Below are 12380 nucleotides of genomic sequence, written 5' to 3'. Positions count from 1 at the left end.
TCGGTACAGGCAAGCAATATAAATATACCGATTTTCTTTATAGTTAAAATTATTTGTTTTATTTAAAAAAAAACATACAAATGAGATAAAATACAAACTTCTGAAGAAGCTAACAGGACTCTTAATTGGGCAACATCCTGTTCGTCACTTCCGAGGTTTCGGCGCTAGCTAGCTTAGCTAGCTGGTGTTCACTCCTCACAGGAAGGTATGTATGCTCTGACGTTCTGTTTCCGTGCGTACAAACTTGTCTTTTGCCGCCGTTTCATTCGGCGATAACGCCTCAGTTTTCACTGAGCCCGTCACGGTAGCTAGTAAGTTAGCTACGATATCAAATATCTTGTGAAAGTGGTCGACTTGGCCGGCTGAAACGTCGCCAGCGCTGTAGTTAGCACGAAGTACCCAAGTTGGTCCAATTGGGTGCTTGCCGTCTGCTGTGTTTATGGAAGGGAGTAGGTTTACTTCAGCTTTAACATGTTACAAGGGGATAAAAATAATACTGCCGAGCACATCCACCTCAGCAAGTCTGATAACAAACCTAACGCTAGCGAGCTGCGTGTAGATGGGCATCGTTTTGACTGCGAGTCGACACTCGTAACTGATGTGTTTGGCTGAAGGTTTACACACGTCTTTACAAGCCCCTTCCTTCAGCCTCCAAACTAACGGTAGTTGGGCTACAGCATCAGTAGTCTCTTAGTGTCGAGAAGTGGGTCTCTGGGGTTCCGTGTGCTGAAAGAGGCTAGTAGGAGAGAGCTGAATTGGTGATGGGAGGAAGCAGCTGTTGGGGGCAGAAAGAACTCCAGTGTTAGCTGATATCAGTTTGTTAAAGCCTTAAGAGCAAAAACATCACAGCACAAATTGGTTGTATGTTAGGATTCGGCGGAACGTTACTGTTACGTTAGTTATAATAAAGGGTTTTAAACTGACCCTGACTCTCTCTGTTACAGAGCACCGTATCACTGCTCGTCCTGTATCTTAACTACATTTCACAAGGCTGTTCCACTTTTTAAATACCCGTCATACTCTCCTCTACCGTGACTCACTCCAGCGTTTTAGAGCTCCTTTACTGTGGTCCCCCCCCCCCCACACTGCCTCCTCCTGCTCCCTCCGCCATGACTGAACCGGAGCTGCTGACGGAGGTGCCGGCGGCGCTGAAGCGGCTGGCCAAGCAGGTGGTGAGGGGTTTCTACGGCATCGAGCACGCGCTGGCGCTGGACGTGCTGATCCGCAACGCGTGCGTGCGGGAGGAGGACATGCTGGAGCTGCTGAAGTTCGACCGCAAGCAGCTGCGCTCTGTGCTCAACACGCTGAAGGGGGACAAGTTCGTGAAGTGCCGCATGCGCGTGGAGACGGCGCCCGACGGCAAGACCACGCGCCACAACTACTATTTCATCAACTACCGGCTGCTGGTCAACGTGGTGAAGTACAAGCTGGACCACATGCGGCGGCGTATCGAGACGGACGAGCGCGACTCCACCAACCGGGCGTCGTTCCGCTGCCCCTGCTGCCACAGCACGTTCACCGATCTGGAGGCCAACCAGCTGTTCGACCCACTGACGGGTGAGGCCAGGACGTAGGAGGCTGAGGGAAGGAAGGAGGACGTAGCCCTCGGGTGAATGTGTTGGGTTCAGCCTGTGTGTGTGGGTGGGAATGTGGGGAGACTTAAACCCTCAATCAGGGCTTTCCCATCAGTGGGATACCTGGCATTATTCACTGTTCCTCTTCTGGTTTTCCCCATGTGTACATCATTTGTAAACATTTGGTCAAAATCCTAGATGAGAATCTCAAACCTTTTTTATTTTTTGGAATCTGATGGTTGCCCAGCTTCAGTAATTCACTCCAGTGAGCATGTGGGGAAGCCTTGATGGTGGTGTTCTGTCACTGTCCTGTTACCGATGCCTTGAATCTTATTCGCTGGTTCTTAATTTATGGTCAGTGCAGAATTGTCAGTAGGTGATGATCGTGAGATTTGTGAGGATAAAAATTCTGTTTACAGAAATTCAAATGCTCTAAAAGTAGCTGCATCACACTATTGATCAAGATGAATATTGCAGTAATAGCACAGATTACAAAAAAGTGCTTCAGTGATTTTGTGGCTGTTGATTGAAATTGTCTCCATTGGGTGCAAAACTGCCAGTTGCAGTGATTATACACATTTTAAATAAATTAATATTTCCCCCAATTATACCTTGCATTGGCAAAACTATATGTGGACACTAGATGGCAGCAAGGTTCTAAAAATATTCAGGTACTTTAACGCAGACTTCAAATAGGACATGAGATGAATTTTAACTAATGTCGGTTAGTTTTAATTGGGGAATTTTTCAACTGTCTCAGCTTTCATGAAGAGGTAGGCAAAGTGATTTCAAAAAAGAGGGTGAAACATGCATGTATCATGTTCCATAATGAAGTTATGAAGGCTGCAGACAAGATGAGGAAAAAGAGTGAGTCATTGCACATGGATATTATAGTGCTTTGCTGTCTAACATCAGCGGACTGTCTCTCGCTACCGTCCCTCCATTCACCTACTGTCTCCTCTTTGCTTTGTGTTTTATTGTTCCCCTCTGTTACAGTTTTATGTCTGCGTAGCAGAGTGATTTATGTCTGCGTAGCAGAGTAAAACACACACACACACACACAACTACTCTGGGCTGCTTTGGGTATGACGTGCTGTGTGTTTTAATGAATTGGACTTTGTAACGGTTTGGAGATACAGCTCTGAATGAGCGCATTTTCTTTCTCAAAGCCTCTGTTGAGGACTGAGCTGAACAGTCAATGATGCCTCCTGGCTATTAACTTAAGCATGTTGGGTGGCTGGCGTTTGCCGTACTCTGTTCTAGAGTCACGTATGGTTTATTTAACGTGCGTCTTCCGTGGGAAGCTTAAGCTGTTTTAAATACTGAGAAAAGGGGGCCAGGTGACGGAAGTTATGCAGGCTGGATGATGCGCGTACACACACCTACAGACACACACTGAAGCTATATATTCCTGCCAGTAGCCCAAGAAACTGCTTCTGCTTTCATATGCGAGCTTTCACGTACAACCTGCCAGTGTACTACCCACAGTTCCATATATAAAAATACAGTTCTAGTGTCCTGCTCTGTCTGCAGCCCTCATTTGAAAGGAGGTCCTGTATACTGGGAGAGTCGCCATGTAACTAAGCCAGAGCAGTAGAGAAAGCGGGACCGTTGGTAGGAGTGAGCGCTGACGTGGTAAAGTGGGGGATTGGGGGGGGGGGGGTGGCGGTTTGGTTAGATGCTCCAACATGCGGCAGCCACTCTCCCCACCAGGGGAGAGCTTGACGGTGGGTAGGAGAGGCGAGCTGTTGCTAGGATACACAGCAGGATGGTCAAGCAGGCAGGTAGGCAAAGAGCAGCCACTCTGTTAGCCCTGCCAAAGAGCCTGACCCAGAGCCCATCCCCAACACACACACACACTTACAGCCAGGGGCCATTGGAGAGGTCCTCTACACTTGAATTCCAATCTTCCTGAGTTTATCACACTGCATTACTGTCGTTATCACCATCAATTTGGAAGCCCTGCATCGTCTCCCAACAGTCGAACCAAATGTAACTACTGATGAGTACTGGCGTTGGGAGTGGGGCTTACTGGTGGGAGGTCCTGTTTAATGGTGATCCAGACCAGGCTGGTGATGTAATTGAATAGGAGCTAGGAGCCTTTACCCCAAACACCTTGTAGTGTAGATCCTCAATGCACAGTTATTCTTCATGCTCCGGAAATGACAGATGAGAATGGTTTGAGGATGTTTTGGAGCTGTATTATGCATATGTGATTGTTTCAAGGATTGTAGGCAAAGGCTCATTAATCTTTTGATGATGAGATGAGTAGGACGCTGGAATGTTTGTTGCCTACAGCAAGTTGAACTTCATCTTGACTTGAAGTCAAACTCATACAGCTGAAGCATTGAGCATGCAAACGAGGACTGACCATGTGTCAGCGGTTTTATTTCATTGGATGATTGCCTAGAGATCTTCCTCTCTGGTCTCTGCTTTGATGGCACAGATAGAGAGATCTCAGCTTTGATCGAGCCAGCCTCCTTGAGAGAGAACTTGCGCTTTGATAGCCATCTTGCCTCATCCTCACCCTCTACACGTTACTCTCACCAACTCTCTCTCTTACACCCTTTTCAGGTGGCACTTTTTTTCAAAGTCATGCCTCAAAGTCACAATGTATCATTCTTGCACAGTTCTGTTAGTAGAAACATGCTCAAAAAGGCTCGAGTGGTGCATGCAATAGAAGTATCTGGTAACTAATGAAACCCCCTCATGCTGTTTTCATAGATGCAGTGAACCTTTTTTTATGATTATTGCTAAGAATTCCCACCGTCACATTTTGAATTAAGGCATGAATACTCAGTCATTTTTTGTTGAACTCGTTCTAATGTCTGTGGGTTTTTTGTTCCCAGTTTTGCTTGAGCATGGAACTCCTATCATTTAAAAGAGCCCTGATGAGAGAGCTCTGTGTAATTTAGCCTAGACTTTATTCATGTGTGATAAATAGCACAAACTATCCATACAGAAAGACAAAGCCCATTTTACTCCATGTGAAAGACTTGGTGGTGCTTACACACAAAACAAATATCTTCAAGGTTGGCATGAACTAGGAGACAGGTAGTGTGTGTGTGTGTGTGTGTGTGTGTGTGTGTGTGTGTGTGTGTGTGTGTGTGTGTGTGTGTGTGCGCGCATATCTATGGATGCAAGTATGAATGAGGCTGTGTGTTAATTGTGCTGAGCGTTTGATGGCTCTGTCAGAGTCTTCTGCTTGGGAAGCTCTAGTCTGCCATTAGTTCTAATTGCAAAGACGTCACTTGCATATTCAAAGACACAGTTATGCCTTTTTATTTTTTTTCTCCACCGCTTATTCATCTTCAGTCTGCATCTCTTGTTCTCATTTTCTCTCTCCTTTTGTCTCTCCTGTTTCTTCCTCTGAAATTGCATTAACTACAGTTCCAAACTCCAAGTACCAGAAGCACAGGTATTTATGTAGCTTTAATCTACTGGTAATTTGTTGCTGATTTGTAAAGTGTGTGTGTGTGTGTGTGTGTGTGTGTGTGTGTGTGTGTCTCTCTCTCTCTCTCTCTCTCTCTCTCTCTCTCTCTCTCTCTCTCTCTCTCTCTCTCTCTCTCTCTCTCTGACTTTGGCTCTTTCTCACTGTTCTTTGCAGTCTCATGAACATCAGGAGGTATATTTACATTTACGACATTTAGCAGACACTCTTATCCAGAGCAACTTACAAAAGTGCTTTGTCATTTCCTCATAGAATACAGCCTAGTACAGTAGGTTAGAAATAAACATACCACTGAACTAGAATACTGTAGAATACAGGGATGAATGCTGATACCTAGAAGTGCACAATACACAAGGTCTATCTTAAACAATGATAAGTGCTATGAACAATAAGTGATAGAGTTTGTTAAACAACATAAACAATACCCTACAATAAGTACTAATGTCAGTCAATAAGGGAGCAGTGTCAGTTGTCCTTTAAATATTCTGCAAATAGATGGTTCTTCAGTCTGAGTTTGAAGACTGCAAGAGACTCTGCTGTCCAGACAGCAAGTGGGAGTTCATTCCACCATTTTGGAGCCAGGACAGAAAATAGTCTCGATGCTTGTCTTCCATGAGACCTGAAGCACGGTATTTCAAGCCGAGCCGTACTTGAGGTTCGAGGTACTCGAGGTACGGATCAGGCTTTAACCATTGACCTCATGTATGAAGGGGCTGGTCCATTTTTTGGCTTTGTAGGCAAGCTTCAAGGTTTTAAATCTGATGCGTGCAGCCAATGAAGGGAGGGCAGCAGTGGAGTAACGTGTGAACTTTTGGAAGATTGAAGACCAGTCGTGTTGCTTCATTCTGGACAAGTTGTAGAGGTTTAATGGCTCTTGGAGGAAGACCAGCAAGTAGCAAGTTGCAGTAGTCTAGTTTTGAGATCACAAGAGACTGCACAAGCACCTGGTTAGCTTCCTGCAAGAGAAAGGGCCGAATACTTCGTATGTTACAAAGGAGGAATCTGCAAGACCGGGTTAGATTAAAAACATGAGTTGAGAACGACAACTGGTTGTCCAAAGTTATGCCCAGGCTCCAGGCAGCTTCGGATGGTGATACCAGGGAGTTCTCGTAGGAAACAGTGAGGTCATGGTAAGGGGTGGGAGTACCTAGGATGAACAGAAGCTCAGTTTTACTGGGGTTGAGCTTCAAGTGGTGGGCTGTCCATGACACAATGTCAGTCAAGCATGCTGAGATGCATCTGGAGACCTGCAAGTCAATGGGTGGAAAAGAGAGAAATAGAGTGTCATCAGCATAGCAGTGATAGGAGAAACCATGAGAAGATATTACATCACCAAGAGAAGAGAATACTGAGCCTTGTGGAACACCAGTGGAGAGTCTACACGGTTTGTATGTGGATTCTCTCCATGTCACCTGATTGGACCGTCCCTCCAGATAGGACTGAAACCATCTCTAAGCAGAGCCAGTCACACCAAGCCTGGAGAGAACAGAGAGAAGAATGTTGTGGTTCACTGTCAGAGGCTGCTGAAGGGTCTAGAAGAATCAAAACAGATGACAATTTGGCAGCTTTGACAGCATGAAGTTTCACAATCACTGCTCTATTAATGTTGCCTCAAAGTCTGTTTATATCTTTGGGAACTTATTTACTATTTGTTCTTGTTGTGTGATGTTAATACATTAGCTGTACTTCAGGCTATATTGCAAGGAGAAGGTAGGTGGTGTAGTTTTCAGTAGACAGGTCATACTGATGGCTATGACGAGATCACACCCTGCTTGTCCATATGCGTGTCAAGGGTGTCAAAAAATCTTTGTGTGCATTCAGTTGATCTCCTTTTACTTTTGTTCTCTACATCTCTCATCAAATTATCTTTCCACATCCCAGCCTTGGGTTGGCAAAGGGAACTGCTGTAATAAAAGACCCAGCCGGAGGTGATTTGTTTTTCATGAGTGCTTTCACGGGACTTGTCAGCTTGCCAGAATAGCTTTTCAAAATGGAAATTGCAATGAATCATTTACTTTGTTGATTTCACCTCCAGCCCAATATCAAGGGCAGTTTTCTCCCTTTCCTACCCCCAACAAAACAGCCACCTTTCACCCCGGCAGCCCAAATGCAGAATCGCCGTCTCCGGCTCCTTCGGTTGTTTTAGAACGCGTTGAAGACACGAAATGACTCTCACTGTCTTTGACACACAAGCCCAACCCTTTCGAACACGTAAGTGCCGTATGTGCCAGCTGACCCGCGTTTTATTCCGGCTTGTGCACGTTCCTTTTCAGGGGCCTGCCAGTGCTGATACGAGCAAAACTATATATGCATACTACATACCCAGCAGCTAACGCACACACCACACACACAGGCCTGCTGTGTGTTCTACCATCAGTGTGGCTGTAAATAACTTCAGCACCAGATGGCAAACCAGTCTTGCCCCTTATGCCAAGCCACCAGCCACTCTGTTTACTAGCAGTATCGAAGTGTAAGGTTTTATAAAGCAGTGTGTGCCACTGAATTAAGCATGCGTACTGCTGTTGATGTTCTACGCGTCTCTCTCCCCATTCAGGGACATTCCGCTGTACATTCTGTCAGACTGAGGTAGAGGAGGATGAGTCGGCTATGCCGAAGAAGGATGCCCGCACGCTGGTTGCTCGCTTCAACGAGCAGATCGAGCCCATTTATGTGCTCCTACGGGAGACCGAAGACGTCAACCTGTCACATGACCTGCTGGAGCCAGAGCCTACAGAAATCCCTGCCCTGAAGCAGAGGTTGGACTGTCCCCCTCTCGTTCACTCTCAGGCCGAGCCGTGTAGATTTTGGGTGCTTGATAGACTGCAGTTTAACGTTCCAGTTCCTGTCTGTCTGATCCCTTTTGCTGCAACTTTTATCTAGGTCCTCTACACAGATTAACCATTACCTCGGTATCAGTCAGACCGTATGATAAAGACTAGTTACATATAACATTACTTTCAAGGTGTTGAAAGGTAACATGCCATGTCCAGCAGGGGGGAAACTTCCTTTCTGCTCTCGGGTCTTTTTTTCCACCGAGTGAAATCTGTGATCTTTTATCATTGTAACCTACCATGCAAATGTGTGTCTCTATTCACCCCCCCCCCCCCCGCAGCCGGGAGCGTGCAACGCTGTCCGGAGGGCCGGCAATGGCCGGAGCCATGGGCCGTGAAGTCTGGAGGACAAAGGACTCATCGTACGCCGACCTGTACACGCAGAACGTGGTAATCAGCATGGAGGACCAGGAGCCCCAGCAGACGCAGGCGGCCGAGGCCAAGGCCCTTAAAGAGAGGCCAGTCTGGCTGACTCAGAGCACCGTGGATGGGGCCTACAGTGAGACAGACACCCTCAAGAACTGTGAGTACCAGCACAGCATTCTGGAGCAGGGTTTCTCGAAAATAATTTTATTATCAGCGACCAGTTTTGGTTATTTTGGCAAGTCTGGCCTTTGTGATGCATGTTTGCAAATGACCAGATGTTATGATTAAATGATCTTATAGCCACTTCTATGTTTATTTGTTTTACTTGTAGCTCTTTAGAGACTTCAAAAACACTGAGATGGTACCTCAGATATCTAAAACAAATATGTCTATCTGGCCATGGGTTTTGGGGTTTTTTTTGCATTGGGTGCTACATCTATATTTTTTAGAAGGGAAACACGTCTCTCATCAACTATGGAAATAAATTTACTTAAGTCATCATCTTGTTGTTCTCAGTTTCCATGACATGGCTTTAAATTCTGTAATAAGTTCTGCATTTTGTTAGTATACATTTGAGGCAACAGGACAAACCCATCTGTGACAGCTGAGGAGTGTTGTATTCAGCGGTGTTTGTTTCTACACTCCAGCTGGCGAGGACTCCTTGATGACCCGGGAGGGCATGGCCGGGCGTGGCCAAGCGTCGGACGAGAACGAGGAAGTGATGCGTGCCCTCCTGATTCACGAGAAAAGGAGCGGCAGCGGCCCGGCGGGCGGAGCCGCGTCCAAGCCCACCCTCTCGGCGGTCAACGCCAGCGACTCCGAGAGCGACACCAGCGAGTCGGACGAGGACTCTCCAGCCCAGCCTTCCGCCCACATGGCCACCTCCATGCTGAGGCTGGGGAGGCAGGAGGAGGAGGACGACGACGACGAGGAAGATGAGTTCGAGGAAGTGGGTGACGATCCGGTCGTGATGGTGGGGGGGCGATCCTACTCGTACAGGGTGGTGAGCCAGAGGCCTGACCTGGTGGAACAGATGAGCGCCCAGGAGAAGGAGGCCTACATCGATATGGGCCAAACCCTTTTTCAGGACATGTATTTCTAAAGTGCCTGTGGCGCCTCTCACTCTCTCTCTCCTGTTTTTCTTTGCATTTCTTCTTCTACCTCCTTTCTTTGCCATCTTTATGCTCACTTTGCCACAGCAGGAGTCGGTGCCACACTGCTTCCTTTGGCAGGAGAGCACACATTATGTCCAGCTCTGCAGAGCGCTGTGCCGTGGGCCAGAGTCCAGCCGAGAGGAGCAGTGTTACTGCGCAGAGCAGGCCTCCCGTCGACAGCTACTCACCCTTTTTGCACACACTCTTGCTGGACTCGCAGCGACGCTAGTGCCAAGCAGCCGTGGTATTTTTCCTTCCATTTCAGGATGAATAAACATACGCACACCCAGTCCTGGGTCCCTTGCTTAAGTGTTTCCGTGGTAACCTCTGGAACAGGTGACTTGCCAGAATGCAGAGAGGGAGGCTGTCGTCAGCGTTTCGCTCACAGCCGTCCCAGACGTGCTGTCCACTGCCCTCCTCTGTTCAGAGCCCTCGCGATATTCTGGGACAGTATTCAGAAAGCATAACGGTGTTGACAAAAATTGAATGAATTTTTTTTGTTTACTTTTTATTTTTCTTTCCTGTCTTCGTGTCAAACCCTTCGCTTTATGACGAAATTGGATTCGGTTTATCTGCATATGACCGTGTGTGTGGGCCACGCGCAAGTGTATTTGTGTGTGTTTGGGGGGGGCGGGGACAGGTTGTTTATAATTGATTCTTTTATAGCAATAAACTGCTGCTGGGGAATTTGTTTGTACATTATATAAATGTGTTATATGTTTCAGATAAAAGTTCAGTTAAAACCAGTACAACTTTAAGGTGCCAGACTCCCTCAATAAATGCTAATATTTGGAGACGGTGATATTTATTACAGTAAGCATAACTGAAATGGAAAACTGAGTACTATCTTGACACTACTAAAGACTGTCTGAAACCATTTTTGTATTTAAATGGACAGTCCCTCTGCTGTTTCTTTGATTGGCGGAGCTCAGCTCTCTGATTCTTCTTTACGTATGAAAATGAAATTTTGTGCCAAAGTGAAAACCAAGAATAGCCCAAGAATGTACATCACAGCACCTACGTTTTCGGAATTGGACGCAGTCCAGTTTTTTCCGAACTCCAAAAAAGTCTAGAACTGCTCATTTCTACCACATTTGTTTGACCTTAGCAGCTAATTCGCAAGCCCTTGACGAGCTGCATCTTGGGTAGGTCAGCAGAAACTACAGTGTCCAGTTCAGAGATGATCAGGACAGGGATTAGGAGACCCTGATGGAAGTAATGACCCTCTGCCCAGGCTTTGCCCATGATGCAATAACACTGCGTGCTACTGTAGGACTGTCTTATTTCTCAGGGCTTTTTCCCCCCTTCTCTAAAGCTGCTGTTTCACATACAAACACCATTAGGAACCAACAGTGTCGTGTATAAAAATCATCACACCATGGGCCACAGCCATGAGTTAGTTATATTGCATCACTAATTCTGCCCCCCAATCTCCTTAGCAGGGTCTTTATTCTAAAATCTCTGAACACATGCATGTGTTCATTGGTCACATAACATTACTACAATGATGTAAATACAGCCAATAGATTTTTTGTTTTTTGTTTTTTTCCTCCATTTTTTTAAAAATCTCAGTGGACAGACAGTAAGCCCATACCGGTGTGATTTTTTGTTTGTTTGTTTGTGCTTTTTGTTTTGGAGTAATGTTTTTTTAGATGCAGACAAGGCAGCTAGTTGACACAGTAGCATCTCACCAGCTCTGCCCAGGGCCTTCGTAATGCTTTTACTGTCTTATGAACAAAATCTTAATTCTCACATTTAACAATCAGATTTAGTATTTACTAATGGGTTAGATATTTTATCTTGTGCTTTTGATTAATTTTGTTTGTCCTTCCAAAAGGCAGTATAGGCAAAAGCCACGGCTGGGCTAATTGGGCTATGGAGACAGATGGTGGTTTTAGGACCTACTGACATACTATAAATAGGCAAGCTCAGTAAAATGCACACAAGCACTGTGCGTCAGTCATCTAAAATCCATTCTACGATTTTGTGTCCAGACTAAACTCGTCTTTTATTGTTGTGTGCCTTCCTATTTGCCTACGGCCGCACTTTGCAGAGAGCCAGTCCGGGGGCTGTCTCTCCCCCAGGGCTGTATTTCAGTCACTCTGGACTCTAACTCCATTCTTCTGGTGGTGTGAACTGCTACCGTTCCACTGGGGAAATGAGGCGAAGGTGTGGGCCGATCTCATCCCTGTGATGCAACAAGTCCAGGTGATGTTACCATCCGTTATGAGTGCTTCATATCCGGTTCGGTAGGGCAAAGAGTCTTGCTTAATGTGCCACAGACCGGAGTGGTTCGTTCATCCTTAGGCTTATGCAAAAGATAAATTAATACTTCAGAAGGGCGTTTGTCCAATTCATGCTTCTACATGTCGGCTGCGGGAACTCTGAATACAGTGAGTAAAGCTGGCTTGACTGACATTGGCATTTCTTCATCCACCCAAGCCCCCCCTGAAATCTTGCAGCTCTTGAGCAAAGCTCAAATCCTACAACTGTCCAAGCTCTACAAGCCGATCATCCTGGTCGGTAGTCAGGGATCGATGCCTCAATAAACCTAAAATATACGAAAGAAGCTCAGGAGAAAGTCAGTCTAGTGCTGTACAAGTGAACAGCTTTTTAGCTGCAGTTAGTATCTGACTAACGGCTCCGCCCACCAGGTCGCTGCCTCTCCTGGTGAATGAGGAGGGCGCGCATCACTTCCTCGTTCTCGTCCGGCGCTTGGCCACGCCCGGCCACGCCCTCCCCGGTCATCATGGAGTCCTCGCCAGCTGGAGTGTAGAAACAAACACCGCTGAATACAACACTCCTCAGCTGTCACAGATGGGTTTGTCCTGTTGCCTCAAATGTATACTAACAAAATGCAGAACTTATTACAGAATTTAAAGCCATGTCATGGAAACTGAGAACAACGAGATGATGACCTAAGTAAATTTATTTCCATAGTTGATGAGAGACGTGTTTCCCTTCTGAAAAAATACAAATGTAGCACCCAATGCAAAAAAAACCC

At 46.2% G+C, this 12380-nt stretch overlaps 1 protein-coding gene across 1 annotated transcript; it reads left to right on the top strand.

Annotated features, from left to right (window-relative positions):
- The first annotated feature begins 136 nt into the window (after window positions 1–136).
- On the top strand, window positions 137–10170 carry gtf2e1 (general transcription factor IIE, polypeptide 1, alpha). Its single transcript, XM_027033053.2, has 5 exons — window positions 137–205; window positions 945–1557; window positions 7580–7781; window positions 8138–8379; window positions 8870–10170. Exons 2-5 carry the CDS (start codon window positions 1110–1112, stop codon window positions 9322–9324), a joined length of 1347 nt encoding a protein of 448 aa, XP_026888854.2. The 5' UTR covers window positions 137–205; window positions 945–1109; the 3' UTR covers window positions 9325–10170.
- Window positions 10171–12380: the final 2210 nt, after the last annotated feature.

Source organism: Electrophorus electricus, chromosome 25 (assembly GCF_013358815.1).
Source record: "Electrophorus electricus isolate fEleEle1 chromosome 25, fEleEle1.pri, whole genome shotgun sequence".
Taxonomy (NCBI): domain Eukaryota; kingdom Metazoa; phylum Chordata; class Actinopteri; order Gymnotiformes; family Gymnotidae; genus Electrophorus; species Electrophorus electricus.
Note: the sequence above shows the minus strand (reverse complement) of the source record. Positions and strands in the feature narration are given on the sequence as shown.

Bases quoted from the DNA above. Each gene is read 5' to 3' on its own strand.
- gtf2e1 (XM_027033053.2), top strand. From the start codon at position 1,110: ATGACTGAACCGGAGCTGCTGACGGAGGTGCCGGCGGCGCTGAAGCGG. The intron at 1,558-7,579 runs GTGAGGCCAGGA...CTCCCCATTCAG, and splicing joins GCTGTTCGACCCACTGACGG to GGACATTCCGCTGTACATTC. The intron at 8,380-8,869 runs GTGAGTACCAGC...TCTACACTCCAG, and splicing joins GACAGACACCCTCAAGAACT to CTGGCGAGGACTCCTTGATG.